At 49.7% G+C, this 25,705-nt stretch overlaps 1 protein-coding gene across 4 annotated transcripts in view; it reads left to right on the forward strand.

Annotated features, from left to right (window-relative positions):
* Positions 1-25,705, forward strand: part of ARHGAP24 (Rho GTPase activating protein 24) — a 912,569-nt gene that overhangs the window by 810,715 nt on the left and 76,149 nt on the right. For all 4 annotated transcript variants that reach the window (XM_030190600.1, XM_030190603.1, XM_030190601.1 and 1 more), the window contains one exon: positions 21,473-21,680. In XM_030190600.1, the coding sequence (XP_030046460.1) occupies positions 21,473-21,680 (208 nt within the window). The remainder of the gene's footprint in view (positions 1-21,472; positions 21,681-25,705) is intronic.

A 25,705-nucleotide genomic window follows, 5' to 3' on the forward strand; every position in this document is an offset into this window, starting at 1 on the left:
TTTTATTTTCTTCCTGGCTTGTTGTTGTTGATGTGTGTGCAGTTCTTGTGTTTTCCAATGCTATTTATGTTAATATTTCACACAGTGGCTCAAGAAATTATTTGTCGGTATGGAATGACAGAGGGAACGTGATCACTCAGGCCCAGTGCACCTCAATAGAAGACTTTCTCCCAGATTCTATATAGCATGACTTAAGTTGTCCTCGCAAATCTGGTTGTGTTCAGGATTTGTGTATGCAACTTACTTAGTTAACAAGCCCATCAGTGCTGATAATTGTGAATTAACAAGCAATTATTGGCACTAATTGGCAGTCATTAGAATTTACACATACAACTGTCTAAGCGTATTCTGTAATGTGATGCGTGTAAATTCCAAGTTGCATAGTTGAAAAGGAGGCATGGACATGGGTGTGGAAAGGGCGGGTCGTGGGCATTTCTAAAATCTATCTGTGTTGTTATACACCTGGTCCGTGCCTAAATTAGGTGTCGGCATTTGTACCAAGTTTTAGTTGACATAACTGCCCGCAACTAAATTTAGGCACACAGATGTGCGCTTGGTGTATTCTGTAATCCGTGCAGAAATTTAGGCGTATTCTATAAAGTACGCCTAAATTTAGTTATACTTTATAGAATACGCCTAGGCGTATTTATTTTCTCCGAGGACAAGCAGGCTGCTTGTTCTCACTGATGGGTGACGTCCACGGCAGCCCCTCCAATCGGAAACTTCACTAGCAAAGTCCTTTGCTAGCCCTCGCGCGCCCGCGCGCACCGCGCATGCGCGGCCGTCTTCCCGCCCGAAACCGGCTCGAGCCGGCCAGTCTTCTTTTGTCCGCACTCGGTACGGTCGTGTTTTCGCCGTGTCGAGCCCCGGAAAGTCGACCTCGCGCGTCCAATTTGTTTGAACGTGTTTTTTTCCTTCGGGAAAGCTTTGTCCTAGTCGGGAAGTGCTCCGGAAACCCCCCGCCGGGTTTCGTGTAAATCCTCCCCGTACTTCCAGCTTTTTTGCCCCGGTAAGTTTTCTTTCGTCGTCGGGGTAGGCCTTTTTTCGGCCTCGGTCGAGATTTTTTCTCCCTCTAAATTTGGTGCTTCGAATTTCGCCATTTCGGCTTTTGATTTCGCCGGCGTGATTTTTCCGCCCATGACATCGAAGCCTTCCAGCGGCTTCAAGAAGTGCACCCAGTGCGCCCGGGTTATCTCGCTCACTGATCGACACTCGTCGTGTCTTCAGTGTCTGGGGGCCGAGCACCGCCCTCAGAACTGCAGTCTGTGTTCCCTGCTTCAAAGGCGGACTCAGGTAGCGAGACTAGCCCAGTGGAACGTGTTGTTCTCGGGCTCTTCGTCGGCATCGGCACCGGGATCTTCGAGTGCATCGACGTCGTCAGCGTCCAGACCATCTTCCTCGGCCGCCCCTGCATCGAGTGCATCGAGGCATCGGGCCTCTGCATCGGCGCCGAGACATCGGATAGCTGCATCGACGTCGGTGGTACCAGGACCTCGTCTGCTGATGTCGTCGGACGGTGGTGCATCGGGTGGAGTGCAGGTGAGGGCTGTCCATTCCCCTGCTGGTGGCGGTGAGCCCTCGGGTGGGTCTCCGCCTACCCTGAGGGCTCCTGCGGTACAGCCCCCCCGAGATCGACCTTCTTCAGTCTCGGCCCCGAGGAAGCGACGGGTGGATTCGACGTCCTCCTCGTCGGTGCCGGGGAGCTCCGGTGACATGCTTCGGAAGAAATCGAAGAAGCATCGACACCGGTCTCCTCCCCGTGTCGGCACCGAGAGCTCTGGGTCGCCGAGGGATTCGGCACCCAGCAGGCATCGGCACCGAGAGGACCGCTCACCCTCTGTTCAGGAGGTGTCGATGCGCTCCGCTCTGGACAGCCCGGAACAGCCTCCACGCCCGGAACAGGTACTGACGTCGACGCCTGCATCGACCTCTCAGCCTTTCTCTGCAGCCGCTCTAAACGAGAGCCTCCGGGCCGTTCTCCCAGAGATTCTGGGAGAGCTGTTGCGCCCTACCCCTCCGGTACCGGCGGTGCTTGCGCCACCGGTACCGTCGAGCGTGGCGCCGGCTGGCCCATCGCCCAGGTTGAGGTCCCCGACGTCGGTACCGCGTGCGGTACCGACCGCGGCCACCTCCCAGGAAGGCTCCCCGACTACGTCGGCGGAGGGAGCTTCGCCGATGCGGGCGAGGGAGTCTACCTCTCGACGCCCCCATCGTGGACGGGGTTCCACGGAGTCGAGCAGGGCGAGGTTGCAGACACAGGTCCGTGAACTTGTGTCTGACACCGAGGGTGAGGCCTCGTGGGAGGAAGAGGAAGATCCCAGATATTTCTCTGACGAGGAGTCTGGGGGTCTTCCGTCTGATCCCACTCCCTCTCCTGAGAGACAGCTTTCTCCTCCCGAGAGTCTGTCTTTTGCCTCCTTTGTCCGGGAGATGTCTACGGCCATCCCCTTCCCGGTGGTTGTGGAGGACGAGCCCAGGGCTGAAATGTTTGAGCTCCTGGACTATCCTTCTCCACCTAAGGAAGCGTCCACTGTTCCCTTGCACCATGTCCTGAAGAAGACATTGCTTGCGAACTGGACCAAACCATTAACTAATCCCCACATTCCCAAGAAGATCGAGTCCCAGTACCGGATCCATGGGGACCCAGAGCTGATGCGCACTCAGTTGCCTCATGACTCTGGAGTTGTGGATTTGGCCCTAAAGAAGGCTAAGAGTTCTAGGGAACATGCTTCGGCGCCCCCGGGCAAGGACGCTAGAACCTTAGACTCCTTTGGGAGGAAGGCCTACCATTCCTCTATGCTCGTGTCCAAGATCCAGTCTTACCAGCTCTACACGAGCATACACATGCGGAATAATGTGCGGCAGTTGGCGGGCTTGGTTGATGCTCTTCCCCCTGAGCAAGCCAAGCCTTTTCAGGAGGTGGTCAGGCAGCTGAAGGCGTGCAGAAAATTCCTGGCCAGAGGAGTTTATGACACTTTTGATGTTGCGTCCAGGGCCGCTGCTCAAGGTGTGGTGATGCGCAGGCTCTCATGGCTGCGTGCCGCCGACCTGGAGAATAGAGTCCAGCAGCGGATTACGGACTTGCCTTGCCGTGCGGATAACATTTTTGGCGAAAAAGTCGAGCAGGTGGTAGAGTCTCTCCACCAGCGGGACACCGCATTCGACAAGTTCGCCCGCCGGCAGCCTTCAGCTTCTACCTCTACAGGTAGACGATTTTTCGGGGGAAGGAAGACTGTTCCCTATACTTCTGGCAAGCGTAGGTACAATCCTCCTTCCCGACAGCCTGCGGCCCAGGCTAAGCCCCAGCGCGCTCGCTCTCGCCAGCAGCGTGCGAATCAGCAAGGCCCCGCGGCTCCCCAGCAAAAGCAAGGGGCGAGCTTTTGACTGGCTCCAGCAGAGCATAGCCGACATCCAAGTGTCAGTGCCGGGCGACCTGCCTGTCGGAGGGAGGTTGAAAGCTTTTCACCAAAGGTGGCCTCTTATAACCTCCGATCAGTGGGTTCTCCAAATAGTCCGGCAAGGATACACCCTCAATTTGGCCTCTCAACCTCCAAATTGTCCACCGGGAGCTCAGTCCTACAGCTTCCAGCACAAGCAGGTACTTGCAGAGGAACTCTCCGCCCTTCTCAGCGCCAATGCGGTCGAGCCCGTGCCATCCGGGCAAGAAGGGCTGGGGTTCTATTCCAGGTACTTCCTTGTGGAAAAGAAAACAGGGGGGATGCGTCCCATCCTAGACCTAAGGGCCCTGAACAAATATCTCGTAAAAGAAAAGTTCAGGATGCTTTCCCTGGGCACCCTTCTCCCCATGATTCAGCAAAACGATTGGCTATGCTCTCTGGTCTTGAAGGATGCCTACACACACATCCCGATACGGCCAGCTCACAGACAGTATCTGCGATTTCAGCTGGGCGCACGCCACTTCCAGTACTGTGTGCTACCCTTTGGGCTCGCCTCTGCGCCCAGGGTGTTCACAAAGTGCCTAGCTGTGGTAGCAGCGGCGCTTCGCAGGCTGGGGGTGCACGTGTTCCCATATCTCGACGATTGGCTGGTGAAGAACACATCCGAGGCAGGAGCCCTGCAGTCCATGCAGATGACTATTCGCCTCCTGGAGCTACTGGGGTTTGTGATAAATTACCCAAAGTCCCATCTTCTCCCAGTGCAGAAACTCGAATTCATCGGAGCCCTGCTGGATTCTCGGACGGCTCGCGCCTATCTCCCAGAGGCGAGGGCCAACAACTTGTTGTCCCTCGTCTCGCGGGTGCGAGCGTCCCAGCAGATCACAGCTCGGCAGATGTTGAGATTGCTGGGCCACATGGCTTCCACAGTTCATGTGACTCCCATGGCCCGCCTTCACATGAGATCTGCTCAATGGACCCTAGCCTCCCAGTGGTATCAGGCCGCCGGGGGTCTAGAGGACGTGATCCACCTGTCCACGAGTTTTCTCGAATCCCTGTATTGGTGGACGATTTGCTCCAATTTGACTCTGGGACGTCCCTTCCAAATTCCTCAGCCTCAAAAAGTGCTGACCACGGATGCGTCTCTCCTGGGATGGGGAGCTCATGTCGATGGGCTTCACACCCAAGGAAGGTGGTCCCTCCAAGAAAGCGATCTACAGATCAATCTTCTGGAGTTGCGAGCGATCTGGAACGCTCTGAAGGCTTTCAGAGATCGGCTGTCCCACCAAATTATCCAAATTCAGACAGACAATCAGGTTGCCATGTACTATGTCAACAAGCAGGGGGGCACCGGATCTCGCCCCCTGTGTCAGGAAGCCGTCAGCATGTGGCTCTGGGCTCGCCGTCAAGGCATGGTGCTCCAAGCCACATATCTGGCAGGCGTAAACAACAGTCTGGCCGACAGGTTGAGCAGGATTATGCAACCTCACGAGTGGTCGCTCAATTCCCGTGTGGTGCGACAGATCTTCCGGGCGTGGGGCACCCCCCTGGTGGATCTCTTCGCATCTCAAGTGAACCACAAGGTCCCTCAGTTCTGTTCCAGGCTTCAGGCCCACGGCAGACTGGCGTCGGATGCCTTCCTCCTGGATTGGGGGGAAGGTCTGCTGTATGCTTATCCTCCCATTCCTCTGGTGGGGAAGACTTTGTTGAAACTCAAGCAAGACCGAGGCACCATGATTCTGATTGCTCCCTTTTGGCCGCGTCAGATCTGGTTCCCTCTTCTTCTGGAGTTATCCTCCGAAGAACCGTGGAGATTGGAGTGTTTTCCGACCCTCATCACGCAGGACGAAGGGGCTCTGCTGCATCCCAACCTCCAGTCCCTGGCTCTCACGGCCTGGATGTTGAGGGCGTAGACTTTGCCTCTTTGGGTCTGCCAGAGGGTGTCTCCCGCATCTTGCTTGCTTCCAGGAAAGACTCCACTAAGAGAAGTTACTTCTTTCATTGGAGGAGGTTTGCCGTCTGGTGTGACAGCAAGGCCCTAGATCCTCGCTCTTGTCCTACACAGACCCTGCTTGAATACCTTCTCCACTTGTCGGAGTCTGGTCTGAAGACCAACTCCGTAAGGGTTCACCTTAGTGCAATCAGTGCATACCATTACCAAGTGGAAGGTAAGCCGATCTCAGGACAGCCTTTAGTTGTTCGCTTCATGAGAGGTTTGCTTTTGTCAAAGCCCCCTGTCAAGCCTCCTACAGTGTCATGGGATCTCAATGTCGTTCTCACCCAGCTGATGAAACCTCCTTTCGAGCCACTGAATTCCTGCCATCCGAAGTACTTGACCTGGAAGGTCATTTTCTTGGTGGCAGTTACCTCGGCTCGTAGAGTCAGTGAGCTTCAGGCCCTGGTAGCCCAGGCCCCTTACACCAAATTTCATCACAACAGAGTAGTCCTCCGCACTCACCCTAAGTTTCTGCCAAAGGTTGTGTCGGAGTTCCATCTGAACCAGTCAATTGTCTTGCCAACATTCTTTCCCCGTCCTCATTCCTGCCCTGCTGAACGTCAGCTGCACACATTGGACTGCAAGAGAGCATTGGCCTTCTATCTGGAGCGGACACAGCCCCACAGACAGTCCGCCCAATTGTTTGTTTCTTTTGATCCCAACAAGAGGGGAGTGGCTGTAGGGAAACGCACCATATCCAATTGGCTAGCAGATTGCATTTCCTTCACTTACGCCCAGGCTGGGCTGGCTCTTGAGGGTCATGTCACGGCTCATAATGTTAGAGCCATGGCAGCGTCGGTAGCCCACTTGAAGTCAGCCACCATGGAGGAAATTTGCAAAGCTGCGACGTGGTCATCTGTCCACACATTCACATCTCATTACTGCCTGCAGCAGGATACCCGACGCGACAGTCGGTTCGGGCAGTCAGTTCTTCAGAACCTGTTTGGGCTTTAGGATCCAACTCCACCCCCCGAGGGCCCTGTTTGTTCTGTTCCAGGCTACACTCTCAGTTAGTTGGTAAATTTTTTAGGTCAATCTCAGTTATGTCCTCGCCGTTGCGAGGCCCAATTGACCATGGTTGTTGTTTTGAGTGAGCCTGGGGGCTAGGGATACCCCATCAGTGAGAACAAGCAGCCTGCTTGTCCTCGGAGAAAGCGAATGCTACATACCTGTAGAAGGTATTCTCCGAGGACAGCAGGCTGATTGTTCTCACAAACCCGCCCGCCTCCCCTTTGGAGTTGTGTCTTCCCTTGAAGTGTATTGTCTTGCTACATACTGGACTGGCCGGCTCGAGCCGGTTTCGGGCGGGAAGACGGCCGCGCATGCGCGGTGCGCGCGGGCGCGCGAGGGCTAGCAAAGGACTTTGCTAGTGAAGTTTCCGATTGGAGGGGCTGCCGTGGACGTCACCCATCAGTGAGAACAATCAGCCTGCTGTCCTCGGAGAATACCTTCTACAGGTATGTAGCATTCGCTTTCAGTGTCATTTTTTTAGACTTGATATATAGAATCTAGTCCTTGATGTGTAGTGTGTGAGGCCTTTTTTTAATTTTAAGTTTTTGAGGCTTTAGTCACCAATGTTCCTTTTTCTTATTCAGTAACTGGAGGAGTAGCCTAATGGTTAGTGCAGTGACCTGCAAACCAGGGGAACCAGGTTCACTTCCAGCTGCAGCTTTTTGTTGCTTTGGGCAAGTCACTTAACCTTCCATTGCCCCAGGTACAAAATAAGTACCTGTATATAACATGTAAACAGCTTTGATTGTAATCCATCCCCTTCCCCACTGGGAAACAGTCAATGGAGGCATAGAATAAAGGTTGAAGGAAATTCTTCTCAATGGAAAGGATGGTGAATTTGTGAAACAGCCTCCTGGTGGAACTGAAGAAGAAGAAAACAATGTCTGAATTTAAGAGAGCTTGAAACAAGTACATAGGATCTCTGAGGGAGTGATAGGGAGAGTAGATGGTATGGATGGGAGACTGGATAGCCCATATGGTCTTTATCTGTCTACATGTTTCTCTGTTTCTATGATCAGATATGGAAAGTGCTATGCCCGTTAAAATTTACTGGAAGCCTCACTTGTATTAGTGAGAATACACAAAAATGTTGAAATAAAAATAAAGTAAAAAAAAAATGATTTACAATGCCAGAACATTGCATCTTAATTTCAAAGAATGGAGGTTGGCCTTACGGAGTTTAAGGGGGATTTGGACAGATTCCTGAAGGAAAAGTCCATTGAACGTTATTAAAAAATTATTATTATTTTTTTTTTTTTTTGGGGGGGGGGGGGGGGGGTTGCCGGGTTCTTGAAGCCTGGATTGGCCGCTGTCGGAGACAGGATGCTGGGCTTGATGGACCCTTGGTCTTTTCCCAGTATGGCGGTGCTTATGTGCTTAATGTTTAATTTAATTTCCTTGTCATGAAGCAGATGAAGCCATTACGTATGAGTTATGTCCATCAACCAGCAGGGGAGATAGAGAGCACTCAAACTTTCACAGTGCCCTCTTGGCCAGCTAGCTCCACTGCCTCTTTAGTATTCTCTATCTCCCCTAGCAGGGTGGCTGCAGCTTGTTCGAGCTCCAGAAAAATCTGCCGGGAGGTGGTTCCTGGCTTGCCAGTTGTTAACCGGGGTGTTGGAGGCTATAGCAGCTTCACTTTAAAGGCACATAGGTTAGCCCTTTCCCTGCCTTACCCATACCTCTGTGGATGTGGACATATTGCCTTGCTTTCCCTGTCCTTACCCACCAACAGTGGATGCAGGCATATAGGTTCGCCCTTTCCCTGCCTTTCCCACTCATCTGAGCCTCCGGAGTCTTCAATACCTCTGCTTTCCTCACAGCTTAAAAAAAAAAAAGTCGCGTCGCGTTTTTAAACACAGAGACGCTGGATCAGAGGTTTTTGACCTGATTTTCAGCAGGATCGTAGTTGTACACTAGATCCTTTGAGGTAAGAGTGTTTTCCAACTCCTCCGGGGTGGGCCCGCGATCGGGGCGATTTTGGCGCGTAACCGCCATTTTGGATTTTACCGCCGTTTTTTGGCGATGGCTGCGGACAATGTAAAGCACTGTTCCACTTGTGGCAAGCGCAAATCGGCAGCAGGGCTCTGTAAATCGTGCTGTACTGGCGTAGGAGCCGGCCCAAGCATGGCGAGCGATGTTTCTTCCCGCTCTGAGCTGGCAGCGGGCGCCATTTTGCTTACACCGCATGGCGCGGCCTCTGTGGACACGGAGAGACCTGAGCCGGGTGGGGCACCTCGAGATGAGGTTATTTCAGGAGTGGCTAGCACCGGACAGGATTTGGGTGCCCAGGGTGAGATTTTCTCCCCGGATTTTGTGCTTTTGCTGCATAAAGCATACATGATGAAAAGAGCCCTTCCTCAGGGGTCGCCTGAGGCTCCTCTGATTGCCCCCCCCCCCCCCCCCCCCGATGGATTCTGGCCTGGAACTGCCCAGTGAGGTTTTTTTCCCGGATGCTTGGCCTAAAGATAAGCGCAGAAGGGTTAATTCCCCTTCAGATTGTGGTGCACCTTTTTCCCCCCCGTGGTCGGGGTGTGAGGATTCGGAGAACTCTGACAGACGTTCTTGGTCTGAGGAACCAGAGTCAGGTGCGGATTTACCACAGGATCTGTATGATCCCTCCGCGGTGAGGATTTTCCACCGTGATGAGCTGCCAGCGCTTATTTCAGATACCCTGCAGGCCCTCTCGATAGAAGATCCTGACAGTGGCATGGCCTCCTCGGGTAATCCCAGGATGGCTAGTACCAAGAAAGCTGCTCGGGCCTTCCCTTTGCATGACTCCATCCTAGAGCTTGTTTCGGCTCAGTGGGCTGACCCCGAGGGACCTTTAAGAGTTTCCAGGGCTATGGGGCAGTTATACCCTCTGCGTGAGGGACATTTGGCTCGTTTTCAAATGCCTACAGTGGATGCCCTAGTCACTGCGGTGACAAAGAGAACTACCCTCCCTGTTGAAGGAGGTGTTGCCCTGAAGGATGTTCAAGACCATAGGCTGGAAACAGCATTGAAACGGTCCTTTGAAATTGCAGGTCTCACTGTTCGGGCGTCTGCTTGCAGCTGTTATGCTGTTAGAGCCTGCCTAGCTTGGCTGCAACAGGCAGTGGCTCAGCCCGGAGATGGAGCGGAGCCCTTCTTGGATGTGGCTCCGCGGATGGAGGTGGCCTTGTCCTTTCTGGCTGATGCCCTTTATGACCTTGTCAGAGCTTCGGCTAAACAAATGGCAGTAGCAGTGGCGGCTCGCCGTCGTCTGTGGCTACGACACTGGGCAGCGGACATGGCCTCTAAGCAAAGGTTGGTGAAGTTGCCTTTTGAAGGACTTCTCCTATTTGGTGAGGAGTTGGAGAAAATTGTGAAAGGCCTGGGTGATCCAAAACCCCAGCGCTTGCCCGAAGATAGGCAGAGGCCTTCCTCTAAGGGCCAGGCGATCCACTCCTCGTACAGTCCTCGCTTCCGTGAAGCTAGAAGGTACCGCCCGGGGCGTTCTGCTGGGTTCACTTCACGTGCCCGTGGTCAGCAGAGGAACTCCTTTCGCTCGGACAAGCGTTCCGCAGCCGGTGGCTCAAGACCAGGAGTTCAGGGGCGACCCTCTCAATGATGGTGCGCCGGCCCTCTCCTCGATGCCTGTCATCGGAGGACGGCTTTCCCTCTTTGTCGAGGAGTGGGCCAAGATTTCCTCAGATCAGTGGGTTCTGGACCTGATCAGAGATGGATACAGAATAGAATTCAACGCCCCAGTAAGAGACGTGTTTGTGGAGTCCCGATGCGGTTCTGCCGTCAAACGGGCGGCGGTGGAGGAGACTTTACAAGGTCTGATTCAGTTAGGGGCAGTGACCCCGGTGCCTCCCGCCGAGCAAGGCTGCGGCCGATACTCCATCTACTTTGTGGTGCCGCGAAAAGGTGGGTCCTTTCGCCCTATTCTGGACTTAAAAGAAGTGAACAAGTCCCTGAGAGTGCGGCATTTCCACATGGAATCCCTGCGCTCCGTCATTGTGGCGGTACAGCCAGGAGAGTTTCTCATGTCTCTAGACCTGAAAGAAGCTTACTTGCACATACCGATTTGGCCCCCGCACCAGAAGTTTCTGAGGTTTGCGGTGTTGGGAAAGCATTTCCAGTTCAGGGCCTTGCCTTTTGGCCTCGCCACAGCTCCCCGAACCTTTTCGAAGGTAATGGTGGTAGTAGCTGCTTTTCTCAGGCGAGAGGGTATCAGGGTTCACCCGTACCTAGACGACTGGCTCATCAGAGCAGACTCTGCAACAGAGAGCTTACAAGCTACAGCCAGAGTGGTCTCAGTACTGCAATCTCTAGGCTGGGTCGTCAATATGGCCAAAAGTCACCTGACCCCTTCACAATCTCTAGAATTTTGGGGGGCCAGGTTCGACACAGTCTCGGGCTATGTGTTCCTACCCGAGCTAAGGCAGTGCAAGCTTCAGAATCAGGTCCGTCTGCTCCTGAGGATGCCCCGCCCGCGAGCTTGGGACATTGTCCAGCTGCTGGGATCGATGACAGCCACGATGGAAGTGGTACCCTGGGCGAGAGCGCACCTGAGACCTCTACAGTATTCCCTACTCCGGAGATGGTCTCCTATTTCTCAGGATTACCAATGCAGACTTACTTGGCTCCCTGCGGCCCGACTCAGCATGGAGTGGTGGCTCTCGGACAGCATGCTGCGGCGAGGAATGCCGCTGACGCTCTCCGTTTGGTGCCTAGTAGTAACAGATGCCAGCCTGAAGGGCTGGGGTGCACATTGCAAGGGGAAGCATGCCCAGGGTCTATGGACACCTGAGGAGTCGGAGTGGTCCATCAACCGCCTAGAGTTGAAAGCGGTGTTTCAGGCGCTTCTGGCCTTTCAAGTGACCTTGGAAGGATTGGCTGTCAGAGTGATGTCGGACAACACGACAACGGTGGCCTATATAAATCGACAAGGCGGAACAAGGTGCAGAGCACTAGCCGCGCAGGCCGAACTGATTTGCCACTGGGCCGAGCTGCATCTTCAGTGTCTGTCGGCAGCTCATATTGCAGGTCAGAGCAATATGCAGGCCGATTATCTGAGCAGGCATCAGATCGATCCAGCAGAATGGAATCTGGCAGATGAAGTATTCCTGCAGATCTGTGCCAAATGGAGCAAGCCCGTGATGGATCTAATGGCGACAAGTGCCAATACCAAAGTCTCGTGCTTCTTCAGCAGACGGAGAGATCCTAGCTCGGCGGGGTTGGATGCCTTGGCTCAACCCTGGCCTCCGGGTCTACTTTATGTGTTTCCCCCATGGCCCTTGATAGGGCGCCTGCTCTTGCGGATTCGGCTGCATCCAGGAGAAGTGGTCCTCATCGCCCCGGATTGGCCAAGGAGACCTTGGTATGCAGACCTCCGACAGATGCTCCTGGAGGTTCCTCTGCCGTTACCTCTGGTACCGAACCTGTTGACTCAGGGACCGGTAGCCATGGAGGACGCCGGCCGCTTTGGTCTTACGGCATGGCTATTGAGAGGGCGCAATTGAGGGATAAAGGTTTTTCCAATAAAGTTATTTCCACTCTCCTGCAAGCCCGCAAGCGGTCCACTTCCGTGGCTTATGCCAGGATTTGGTGCCTGTTTGAGTCATGGTGTGCTTCCAGAGCCATTGCTCCAATGCGGGCTCCTGTCTCGCCAATTCTGGACTTTTTGCAGGAAGGTGTACAAAAAGGCTTGGCCTATAATTCCCCGCGGGTGCAGGTGGCAGCGTTGGCCTCCCTTCGTGGTAAGGTGGAAGGCGTGTCTTTGGCTGCTCACCCAGATGTGGCACGGTTTCTTAGAGGGGTGCTTCTTCTCCGACCTCCAGTGTGAGCACCCTGTCCAGCTTGGAACCTGGGTCTACTTTTGAAAACCCTGCAGGCATCTCCATTTGAGCCGCTTCGGCGAGCATCGGAGAAAGATTTGACACTGAAGGCAGTTTTTCTGGTGGCCATTACCTCGGCGAGACGGGTGTCAGAGCTCCAGGCGCTGTCCTGTAGAGACCCATTTCTGCAATTTTCAGAGTCCGGAGTCACGGTTCGGACCGTGCCTTCCTTTATGCCTAAGGTGGTTTCAGCCTTTCACCTAAACCAGCCTATATGCTTGCCCTCTTTTTCAGAGGAAGAGTTTCCAGAATCTTTTGGGCAGCGGCACCTTTTGGATGTGCGCAGGACTCTGCTGCAGTATCTGCGAGTTACTAACTCTTTCAGGACTTCTGATCATCTGTTTGTTTTGCTATCCGGTTCTCGCAGAAGGTCTCCAGCGTCTAAAGCCACTATTGCCCGCTGGCTCAAAGAAACTATCTTTTCAGCTTATCTGCTGGCCGGCAGGGTTCCGCCTGTAGCCTTTAAGGCACATTCTACTAGAGCGATTTCTTCCTCTTGGGCTGAAACTGGAGCACTCTCTCTTCAAGAGATATGCAGTGCAACAACATGGGCTTTTAAGCTCTCCTTTGCCCGACATTACAGGCTGGATGTGGCTGCCAGGAGGGATGCGCGTTTTGGTGCACAAGTGCTAGCGCGTGGTGTGGCTTGTTCCCACCCTATCTAGGGATTGCTTTGTTACATCCCATACGTAATGGCTTCATCTGCTTGATGACAAGGAAGGGAAAATTAGGTTCTTACCTTGGTAATTTTCTTTCCTTTAGTCATAGCAGATGAAGCCATGAGCCCTCCCTGTATGATTGTCTGTATGCTGTGAATCTGTTTTTCAGGTTCTGTTCTAATTTCCTGAAGTTCCTTCCTTGGGAGAAAGTTGGAAAACAATCTTCAGGATTCATGTTCAGTTTAAATTTAGGGGGATGTGTTCATTCCCTCCAGCATGTTTTTATTTGGAGGATGTGTTGATTCTCTCCAGGAGGCGCGTGTGTTCCCCTCCAGTTCTATAAATAGGAGGATGAGTTCATTCCCTCCAGTGTGTTGGGAGGATGTGTGATTCCCTCCAGGAGGCACGTGTGTTCCCCTCCACTTATACAATAAGGAGGATGAGTTTATTCCCTCCAGGAGGATGTGCATTCCCTCCTTTATGAGTTCATGCCCTTGTGATGGGCCATCGTTCGCTGTGAGGAAAGCTCTTGTGATTCCCATTGCGGTTTGCCATACTGCTTTGGAAGCTTCAAATACTGAAGAGGCAGTGGAGCTAGCTGGCCAAGAGGGCACTGTGAAAGTTTGAGTGCTCTCTATCTCCCCTGCTGGTTGATGGACATAACCCATACGTAATGGCTTCATCTGTTATGACTAAAGGAAAGAAAATTACCAAGGTAAGAACCTAATTTTCCTATACTCTATATCCTGCCTTTAAAACAAAAACACAAGAATAGCAAAAACAAAACGGAGAAAAGAAAATGAAAAAAAAAACCCAAATCTCCAACTATCGAAATGATACATAAGTAAAGCAAAGGGAGAGAAACTGCAAATTAGGGTCAATTTTATTTATTTATTTATTTATTTATTTATTTATTTTGACGTTTATACCCCACATTATCCCGAACATACTTCAGTTCAATGTGGCTTACAATAAATAAAATGACAGGCAAGGTCAGGGGCAGCCTGACCATTAGGCCACCTGAGACGGGGGCCTCAGGTGGCACGCTTTAGCAGCAGCATCTCGAGGGGGGGGGGGTGGCTTCACGGTGTTTTACCTGGTCAGGGCAACTTTCCAAGCCTGGCAGCAGCAGCAGCGATTCCTATAAGTTGTCCTGCTTCCGCCGGCACCCACCTCTTCCCTTTACTGTGGCTGCCTAAATTAACTTCCTGTTTCGCTGAGGCAGCCGCAGTAAAGGGAAGAGACGGGTGCCGGCAGCGGCAGGGCAGTGTATGGGAATCGCTGCCGGGCTTGGAATGTCGCCATGACCAGGTAAAATACCAGGGGGGGCGGTATGCAAACTCCACCTTAGGTGGCATCTTGCCTTGGGCCGGCCCTGGGCAAGATTTACAATACCATAAACAAAATAGCAAGTAACAGCAGAGTAGCACAAATAAGAACTAAATAATAAACTATTGATGGCCTTTAATAATCTAAAACACTCCATCAATGGGTAGAAACCTCTCAAAGAGGAAAGTTTTTAGTCTTTTGTGAAATACCAGGCTGACCCTTGATTGCCATGGGCAGTGAGTTCCACCACTGAGCACCTTGGTTGGTATCTAAAGTCTGTGGAGTGAACCAACTTACAAATAGATGATCAAAAGCCCCGCGCTGGTCCAAACAGCGCTCTAAAATAGTGCTGAAACAGCACGGGGCTTTACCGTACTGATGATCAGAGATAATTGCATGCAAATTTAAGCACACAATTATCTCTGATCATGGGGTAGAAGTGCGGGAGAATTGTGGCTGAGCATGTTTGACAGGTCTGGGCTGTCAAAAGCCCTAACCTGTCAAACACAGGGGCTGGAGGTCCATGGGACCACCAGGCCCCAACTACCCCTGCCCCAAGCAACGGGGACTGGATGTCCGGTGGACCTCCGGTCCCCCTGACGATCCCCCCCAGGTGGGTGACCACCCCCCCCCCCCCCCCAGTGACAGGGGGGCTGGAGGTCTGCTGGACCTCTGTTCCCCCCCCCCCCAATGATCTCCCCCCAGGTTCAGGGAGGGCTGGAGATCCGGTGGGTCCCTGGTAGTCCAGTCCCCCCTACCTTGTGTGTTGGAGGAGGAAGGATAGCCTGCCTCCCTCCTCTTCCTGCGACGCCGCAAAATGGCGGCACCCAGCCCTGCCCAGTGTATCCTCGGATGCGCTGGGCGGGGTGTAACAAACTGAAGGGGGTCTTTTACTAAGGCGTTCTGTAGTTTTTAGCGTGAGCTAAAAATAGGCGCATGCTAAACGCTAAAGACACCCATAGAAATAGATAGGCATCTTTAATATTTACTGCACGCTAAAAACACCAGCAAGCCTTAGTAAAGACACCCTGAAACTATCCATGTCCTCATATATAGGTATACTCACACGTACAAACATACACTCGCTGTTATGCTCTTCATTCATATATCAAATTTGTATCTTAGAAATTTAATAGCGAAATGCTAACTCTTATTCAAATACTAAATACAAATGGTGCCTATAATTGCTAAACACATTAGCTTCTAATATTTCAAATGCTTCAATGGCTTCAATAACTCGCATGAATGTAATCCAAATCTGGCATCAATGTTATCCAGTACTTATATTGTAAAAGTATATATAAAAAAATATATATATATAAAGGCGCAGTTATCTCAATGCTGTCGGGTAAATTCAATGGGGATATCCTGAAAACCCTGACTGGCTAGGTGTGCCCCGAGGACCGGGTTGAAAACCTCTGGCATATACAGAGGGTGCTCAGTTTATTTATCAGTCATTGATGCAGAGCTGTGTCAAATGCTTTGCTAAAATCTAAGTACACCACATCTAGTGCTCCCCCTAAATCTAACTGTTTGGTAATTCAGTCAAAGAAATTAGATTCATCTGACAAGACCTGCCTCTAGTGAACCCATGCTGCCTCAGGTCCTGCAATCCATTTGTTTCCATGAACCTCACAATCCTCTGCTTTAGAAGCATTTCCACATTAATTTACTCACCACAGAGGTCAGACTAACAGGCCTGTAGTTCCCACTCTCCTTCTTACTTCTACTTTTGTGGAAAGAAACCACATTCGCCCTTCTCCAGTCCTCTGGGACCACCGCAGACTCTAAAGAAACATTGAAAAGGTCAGACAGCGAAGCCACCAGAACTTCCATAAGTACAACAAATAGCTAGAGAAATCTAGGTGGCTTAAAAATTATAATTAGGGGATTCAGAATGAAACTGCTAAAATAAGGACAAGAGGACAAGTAACATAACATAACATAACCCAATATTTTATAGTCTGCTATACCTTATGGTTCTATGTGGATTACAAAAGATAGATCTGGAAATTACCAGAGAATAACAACCTTACATTATTAGCACAAAAATAAAAATTCCCTTTAAAATGTTCATAAAAATCAGTGACAATCAGTGACAAGTAATAAACAACCAATAATCGTCAATCTATAGAGTTTAACACAAATTTCCTAAACAGGTATGTCTTTATCATATGCCTAAAATGCCTGTAATCTAGAGCAGAAAGCATAAAATTCAAAATAGTCTTATCCAGGTAAGAACAATTGACATGCAGAGACAAAACAAAAGGAACTAACATTGCAATTTCATAATTCCTAAACAAAAGGAAAGAAGGTAAAACATTAATAATGCAAGGCAATGCTGCAGCCCACCCACAAACTAGGCCATCTGACTAAAGTAATAAGCTTTTAGATTGCACATGAACTTATTAAAAGACAATTCAATCTGGTATCAAGAGGTAATCTGTTCCATAATGTCAGAGCCAATACAGCTGGCCATTAATGCAATAAATAGAAAATCGGTGTTTTATAGTTGCAGTAAAATGGCCTTAGCACGTGGGAAAGACCTGCATAAGGGCACGGTAAGGCCAATTTTTACTGTAGATTTGTAAAAGGGCCCAATATGAATAATATGTCAGACCTGTGAGTTCTTGTACCAAGTAGAGCGCTGCCGAGCCCGGTTTTTGGACCAGGTTCTGCTTGGCGGCCGGACAACCCCGGGTTTCACCTGCGCTGACCGCCGTTCCCCAGAGGTTGAGCCCCTAGGTGCAGGCGGCCTACAGGGCGTACGAGATTGGAGCAGGAAGCGGGGTGATGAACGTGATGACCAGACAAGGCAGCAGGCAAGAGAGTGATCCAGGTACAGGCAGAGTCAGTAGGCAGGCAGCAGGTACGAGAGTAATCCAGGTACAGGCAAGATCAGTAGGCAGGCAGCAGACACAAGAGTAATCCAGGTACAGGCAGAATCAGTAGGCAGGCAGCAAACACAAGAGTAATCCAGGTACAGGCAAGGTCAATAGGCAGGCAGCAGACACAAGAGTAATCCAGGTACAGGCAAGGTCAGTAGGCAGGCAGCAGACACAAGAGTAATCCAGGTACAGGCAGAGTCAGCAACGAAGAACAAAGTAGAGGAGAAGCACACTACTGAGCAAGTAACACCTACCAAAGTAGAAGCCAAAGCAAGGAGTCTAGGGAGAGCTCAACTGATAAAGTGCTGGCAGGAGGGAGAAGGGGCACAGCCATAGGACAAGAGCAGGGGAAGGAGGAACCGGAAGACCAATAGGAGAGAAGCAAGGGAAGCCAGGCAGACCAAGAGCAGACCCAGGTGCATGGAAACAAAGCAATCAAGGAGCCTGCAGCCAGAGAAGAACCACACACACACGGCTCAGGGCTGTACAAGTCAAGTGTGCGTGTCAACGGGACCCTGCGCAGCCCGAGGACGCCGCTTGTGTTGAGGTAGGGGACATGACATAATATGATATTAGGGATGTGCTTCTGTTTAAAGTGAAATTAAAGAAAAATCAAAGGGGGGGGGGGGAATTAAAAACTGACATCAGCCTAGGCCCCTTCCTCCCCTCACCAGTTTCTTTAGTTATTTCTTCCATTTGGTTTAATGGCAAGACTCTGCCCCCTAAGTGAAAATAAAGCCATCCGGGCTTGTCCCTGTCATCATCCAGGCCACCTCTTACATCTTGGCAAGCAGGTGTCAAATCAAAATGGGACAAGAAAAATGCCCAATAACGCCTGGCCTGCTGGTGCAATATAAGAGGAGAGAGTGGGAGAGGGAAGGAGACTCAGCAGAGGATGGAATTTGTGAAGAAACAATACTTTATTGTTACAAAAAGTCCTTGAGCTGTGTAAAACACTCTTCATTAATAAGAGTGCTTTGCACAGCTCAAGGACTTTTTGTAACAATAAAGTATTGTTTCTTCACAAGTCCCATTGTCTGCTGAGTCTTCTTTCTTCTCCCACTCTGTCCTCTTTTGTTATTCTCCACATGGGATCTTTGTGTTCAGCCTCTACTTGGCTCGCTGCTGGTGCAGAATGCCAGTATGATTCCAGGTGACTTAAAGCTGGCATCATTTTGCAGTTTAGCATCAACTGAGGATTGCTTTTGCCTGATTTCAGCCTCTTAGCTATGGGGTAAGATGTGAGGAGAGGGATAAGGGGAAGGAGAAGCCCAGGCAAATTAGAAGCACGTGTTGGGGGGGGGGGGGGGAGATCTGGTGCCAGCTTTGTTTCATTTTCTGTTTTATTTTTCAAAAATATCATTTTAAATACATAAAATAGACTATACATGAAACAAAATATTAAGGAATTAAGGGACCCTTTTACTAAACTGCACTAAAAATTGGCCTGCAGTATCAGTCATGAGGGGCTTTCTCATGCACAGAGGCCATTTTTAGCATGGCTGTAAAATGACCACATTTCCTGTTTCCCCCATTAATAGGTATGTGCTAATTTCCCAACTAGCGTATGACCATTAGTGCAGGGGCCCTTACCGACACCTATTTATGGGAAGGGGGAAAGGGAAATGGGACTTGATATACTGCCTTTCTGAGGTTTTTGCAATTACATTCAAAGCGGTTTACATAATTCAGGTACTTGTTTTGTACCAGGGCCAATGGAGGGTTAAGTGACTTGCCCAGAGTTACAAGGAGCTGCAGTGGGAATTGAACCCAGTTCCCCAGGATCAAAGTCCACTGCACTAACCACTAGGCTACTCCTCCACTTCTTACTGGGTGGTAAGGGCTCCCATGCTAACCACACGCTAATCAGCATGTGGCGATGCAGCTGCACTAACTGATTAGTGCTGGGCATGCCTACTCTCCGCCCTCAAACACTCCCCCAGCACTGAAAAACTAGAATTTATATGCACCTCTTTATAGAATACACCTAAAAAGATGCACGTGTAAATTCTAATTATTACAATTAGTGCCAATAATTGCTTGTTGCCCAATTATCAATGCCAATTGGCTTGTTATTCAATTAAGTTGCACATGCAAATTGAACGCATATTCAAATTTGCACACGCAACTCAAAGTGCCATATGTAGAATCTGGGGGAATGAGGGTATCTGGGTAAATTGTGTATTTCAAAATTATCCACTTCCTATGTAGTGCAAATACGTGCTGATGATTCTCTGAATTTGTCTGGCAGTCAGGTTCTACTGTTTTGCTTGACTGTAGCCTGCTCACTGCTGGCACCTCTCCCTCTCCCCCCCCCCCCCCCCCATGAAGCTGCTGCTATAGCTATAGCGTACCTAGGGCAGGGCGGTGGGGGTGGTCTTCCCCAGGTGCTGGCAACAAGGGGGTACGTGACCGGGTGCACGGCTGTCGGCTCTACTGGTCCTCTGCCCTGGAACAGGAAGCTGGCATCAGAGGGGACAGAGGACCAGTAGAGCCGACAGCCGTGCATCTGCTCCATGCACCCCCCTGCTTGGAGGAGGGGTGGGATGCATGCTGCCTGGGGGGATGTGATCCGCCCCAGGTGCCATATAAGGTAGGTATGCCGCTGTGCTGTAGACCTAGTTTACCTAAGACCTGATATTTAAAACAATTTATTTATTTACTTATTTAGTTATACTACAGTTGGATCGCTAGATGACCGAGGGGTAAAAGGGGCACTCAGGGAAGACAAAGCCATAATGGAGAGATTAAATTAATTCTTTGCTTCACTCTTCACCAAGAAAGATTTGAGAGAGTTACCGGTGCCAGAAAAGATATTCAAAGCTGACAAGTCAGAGAAACTGAATGAAATCTCTTTAAACCTGGAAAATGTAACGGCGCAATTTGACAAATGGAAGAGCAGCAAATTGCCTAGACCGGATGGTATTCATCCCCGAGTACTGATAGAATTGAAAAATGAACTTGCAGAACTATTGTTAGTAAATGTAATTTATATTTAAAATCAATCATGGTACTGGAAGATTGGAGGGTGGCCAATGTAACGCCGATTTTTAAAAAAAAGGTTCCAGAGATGATCTGGTAACTATAGAGCGGTGAGCCTGTGGTCAGTGCCAGGCAAAATGGTAGAGGCTATTATAAAGAACAAAATTACAGAGCATATTTGTGAAGAAACAGTGTGTTTTAAGTCTGTAAAATATATTAGATATTTTCCTATTTTAATTATGTCCTGAAGTGTATTTCTCCTATTTGGCCAGCAGGTGGTGTTTCTTTGCTGTACAGCTGTTATAGGGAACTGAATGTTCTTTTTCTTTAACACAAGCAGGAAGTAAGCAGCAGTATACTTTCAAATGTTGTTGACTGGGCTCTGATTGGCCCAGGAGCTCATTTCCTTTAGAGTATACTGATTTTGCCTTCAGTCTTAGCCAGGAAGAAAGAGAGATAGATCTCTTTGCTGAGGCTCAGTGAATTATATGTCCTGATCTTCCCAGGCACTGTTTAGTCAGTATGCAAATGTTTAGTTAGTTTTCTAATTAATCCATTTTCAGTTACTTTTGCACATCTTTTGTCCACTGTTTCAAGTTCTGAGAATAAACACAGTTGTTTGTTCGCTCTGCTTTTCTGGACTAATAAAGAATCCTGGCGGTTTGTTTGTTGGGTCTGTGAATGCTGTTTGGGAACTGTGGAACCACTGAGAGTGTGGGCTCAGTAACCTAGAAATCACTTAGGATAATTTGGGAACGGTAGACTAGCACAGAGGTGGTTGTGACCCAGTCGGTGGGAGGAGGGTGCTAGTGTAGAGTACAAGCAGCAGGTGCAGGTGAACCTGAGCTGTGCTAGGGATAGATCCTCTAAGTGGCCGCAGGGTAAGCCCATGTAGGTGGGTAGACGTTTTGTGATAATATTCAAGAGCATAGATTAAAGAGAGAAAGCCAACATGAATTTAGTGAAGGGGAAATTAGGCGCGGATCCCCTTTATTCTATAACAGTACACAAAAATTGTGGGAATGCCCATAATCCACCCATGACCTTCCCATGGCCATGCCCCTTTTTTTTGAGCTGCACAGAAAATTAATACGTGGATCCCAGCACCTAAAAATGCACATGCAAATTTTAATTAATGCCAATTAGTGCCAATAATTGTTAGGGCCCAAGTATTGGTGCTAATTTGCTTATTATTTAACTAAATTGCGTTCACAAATTGGGCGTGTGCACAAATTTGCACATGCAATTTTAAGCACCTTTTATAGAATTTGGGGATAAAAGTGTGTGTGTGTGTTTATTATTTTTTTTTAATCCTGCTGTTTTTTTTTATTTGTGACCCACACAGGTATTTTTGGCCAGAAGCTGGAAGACACAGTTCGGTATGAAAAGAGATATGGTGAGCGTCTGGCGCCCATGTTGGTGGAACAGTGTGTGGATTTTATCAGACAGCACGGATTGAAGGAAGAGGGGCTCTTTAGACTCCCAGGCCAGGCTAACCTTGTTAAGGAGTTACAGGATGCCTTTGACTGTGGAGAGAAGCCATCATTTGACAGGTAAAATGTTGAATAAATATACTATACCCCATAAAAAAAACAGACCAAACACACACAAAATTCCCCCTTGGTTGACTATATTGTTGCTTTTGTAAATAGGGTATAAAATTTTAAAAAATTAATGTGTGTCCCCTTTAAAGGTACTTACCTGGGCTCCGGGGTGGTCATGGTGGCCATTATCCGGGGCTTGCTTTGGGGTCCATTGGGCTCCCTGGGGCTCTGTTTGATGTGCCCCAGTTTTTTTTAGGACCCTTTTTGGGCCGTTTTTGGCCCATCCGGGAGCTTTTTTATTGGTGGCCAGCGTTTTCTGGGCTGCCCCAGGCTTGCTCCAGCGGTTTTGGGTCCCGTTTCGGGGCCGGAGCAAGTCCTGGGGCTGGAGAGAGAAGGAGCGCCCAAAAACGCGGTTGGTGCGAGTGGTGCTCCGCCACGAATGCAAGGGAGCAGGGGAGAAAAGAAACTGGCTGTTTCCCACGTGCACGCTGGATCCGCCACTTGGTGCGCGTCCGATACGCGCGAAATAAAATAAAAATTATTTTTCGGCCGTGCGTATCAGACACGTAGCAAGAAGGAAATTACCGCAAGAGCTACGCGGGAGCCGTACGATAACTTTTTTGTCGCACGTTGGGGGCGCGTAGACGCTTATGCGGCTTTGTAAAAGTGCCCCTAGATCTCCCCCACATTTACTCACTCATCTCCATTCTTTCTGTCCACTCATTTCCCCCTTTTCTCCTCACTTGCTGTCCCACATGCTGTCTCTCCCCTCAGTCACTCATCTCCGTGCTCTTCTCAATGATTTCAACCTCAACCAATTATTTCCAACCAATCACTTACCGCATGCTATTTCTTTCCCCAACCCTGCTCTTCCCTATCACTTACCCCCTACGATCTTTTCATTAATCAGTCACTCCCATGTTCTTTCCCCTCCATCAGTCAGTCACCCCATGATTTTCCCCCTACGAATCACTTACCCTTAGACTCTTCTCTCCCATTCAGTAATGCTTTTCATTCCTGCCACCCCTCTTCCCCTAATCATCTATCTCATGGGTGTAGTTTGGGGGGGGGGGAGCCCCCCCCCCCCCCCGCAAACGAGCTGCCACCCCATCCTCCAATCCTCGAGCCGCCAGCAGCCTCTGTGAGAAAGCAGCACGCACGCTGCTTTAGACCTGCCCCTGGAAGCCTTTCTTTCTACTTCAACTTCCTGTTCCCATGCAGGCAGGAAGTTGTAGGAGAGAGAAGGGCCTCCAGGGCAGTTCTAAAGCAGCGTGCGTGCTTCTTTCGCTGAGGCTGCTGGTGGTTTTAGAGATTGGAAGATGGGGGAGGGTGATACCGGGCACCACTGGAGGACTCCGGGAGGTGGGGGGCAACGGCGGGAGAGAGACACGCCCCACCCTTTGCCCCCCCCCCCCCAAATGAAACTGTCAAACTACGCCCATTATCTCCATGCTTGCTCACTCGTTCTTTCTTTCTGTCTCTCTCTCTCTCTCTCTTAAGTCTGCACAATAGTGTAGTTGAGGTCAGGAGGAAGGATTGAAAGTTTTATCACTTTGGTCTTTCTCAGCAGGGCCTAATAGTCCTCATTTGCATATCAGAGTTGACTGTTCAGTGTCTTCAGGCAGTAGTGATCCCTACTGGCATGCTAGATTCAGTCCCCAGGGTCTTCAGCCAGTGGAATCAACTCCAATGTCATTTCCGGTTTTTAAAGAGGTGCTGGAACTCAATTTTGTTCTGTTCCGGCAGATTAAGGCTTGACAAATACAAATGGATTTGAGTTTGGATATGTTACTTGCCTTTTTCAAATCTGAGCCCCAGGCAAATTCCATAATCTGGCATATGAGTTATTTTCTTTGCAAATGGGATGTCAAGGTGGGTGAATCTGAGGCACTGGAGGCTGAATTGACTTGTTCAAGGTCACAAAATGTCTCAGAGTGAGAAGTAGGATTTGAACCCAGATAATTTTGCATGTATGGTAGGTGAATAATTGGATAAGTGCATATGAATAGACAGAACAGAGGTGATAGATTTGGATACATGCAGATGGATAGATGGTTGAATAGAAAGGCCAGACAAGTTTTTCAGGACTCCAAAGACCATACTTGCCAGTGAAGGAAATACATAAACTGCAGTTAGGTAGGATAGTGTCAGAACATGTTTCTTGCAATTTGGACTTTTATTTCTGTCTCAACAGACTTTAACCCAACAAGCTTGACTGAATAATTTTAGAGTGACTAATTTGATTACTCTTCAGATACCCTCCAGTAAGCATCGAAGCCAATGCTGAAGTCATGCAGTTTATGGACACATCTCTGAGTCAGGATATTTTACTTCTTTCTCTCTAACCATGAACAACCAGTAGAAAGATGCTTATTATTTAGAGTCCACCCTTATCCTGGGTGGAGAACAATATTACATACATAATAAACATAAAGAAAAGTATAACATATAGCAAGTAATTACAATACAAAAAAACCTAACAACTCAACATCCAGAATCCCAGGCACAACAGGCTCACTGAAAACACTAGTTTATCATAACTGATAAACACACAGTGTTATGGACTTCCCTGCCAAAATTTACAGTGCCATCGAATGAGATTATATATTCCTTTTTGAGGAGGGAAATACATTTTTTAGGAGTAATTTTATTACTGTGCATTCACATAAATAGTTTAGCACACTTATTACTCTTCACTTTGCAGGTAGCAGCAAATTTTCAGAAAAATATATGCACATACTTCCACTGAAAATTACCCCAGGGAATGTGTTCATATATAGCTACACCTCATCTGTGGCATGCACGTACTTCCCAGCTTAATTTACACAAATCTGTGTTTGTTTTATAAAGTATTTGTGTCTTCAGGCATGTCTCCACTCAGTTTAGGTAAACCAATGGTGGGCAACCACCAGTCGAGTTTTCAAGATTTCCACAATGAATATGAATGAGATCTAGCTGCAAACAATGGAAGCAGTATATGCAAATCAATCTTATGAATATTCATTGTGGAAACCTTGAAAACCCAACTGAGTTGTGGTCCTCAGGCACCGTGGTTGCCCACCTCTCAGGTAAACTTAAATGCAGGCTGAATGCATATCAGTTTATATGTAGATCAGGAGAGAATATTTCTGTACATGAAATACTGGCTTTCAAAAATTAACCCCTGACATGTCAGTATTCATTCTGAAGTGGTGTTTTTTTGAAATACTGACCACCGCAGGCTTTTTATACCCAAACTAGACGTTAAGCCTGTTAAAACAGGCAAGATTTCCAGCTACCCTCCTCGCCGCCGCTCCCTCCCCCCTCCATGTTGGGCCCCCTGCAGTAACCTGACAACGCCTCTCACCTCCGTGTGAAAGTGCTGCAGGCAGCAGCAGATCGCTCTGCTGCTGCCTGCAGCGCTTCCACACGGAGGTGAGAGGCGCTGTCAGGTCAGTCAGTGCAGGGGGCCCGATACGGAGGGGGGCGGGAGCAGCGGCGGGGAGGGTGGAGGCAGGTGCGCGCGATGTTCGTTTCCAGGCTCCAGCGGCAGTGTCTGACAGTCCGACTCCGTTTCCCTCTCTGTTCCGCGCTCTGACGTCATCACGTCTTGACGCGAGGGCGGGACAGAGAGGGAAGTCTCTACTGCGCATTTGCAGGTGAGTCAGTCACTTGCCATTTATATGTTTGACTAGCCGTTAAGCCCGTAAAAACGGGCGAGATTTTCAGCTACCCTCCTCGCCGCCGCTCCCTCCCCCCTCCATGTTGGGCCCCCTGCAGTAACCTGACAACGCCTCTCACCTCCGTGTGAAAGTGCTGCAGGCAGCAGCAGATCGCTCTGCTGCTGCCTGCAGCGCTTGCACACGGAGGTGAGAGGCGCTGTCCGGTCAGTGCAGGGGCCCGATGTGGAGGAGGGCGGGAGCGACGGCGAGGATGGGGGGGAGGGTGGAGGTTGGTGCGCGCAATGTTCGTTTCCAGGTGGCAGCGTCCAACAGTGACTCCGACTCCATTTCCCTCTCTGTTCCGCCCTCTGACGTCATTATGTCTTGACGTGA

Source organism: Microcaecilia unicolor, chromosome 2 (assembly GCF_901765095.1).
Source record: "Microcaecilia unicolor chromosome 2, aMicUni1.1, whole genome shotgun sequence".
Lineage (NCBI taxonomy): Eukaryota > Metazoa > Chordata > Amphibia > Gymnophiona > Siphonopidae > Microcaecilia > Microcaecilia unicolor.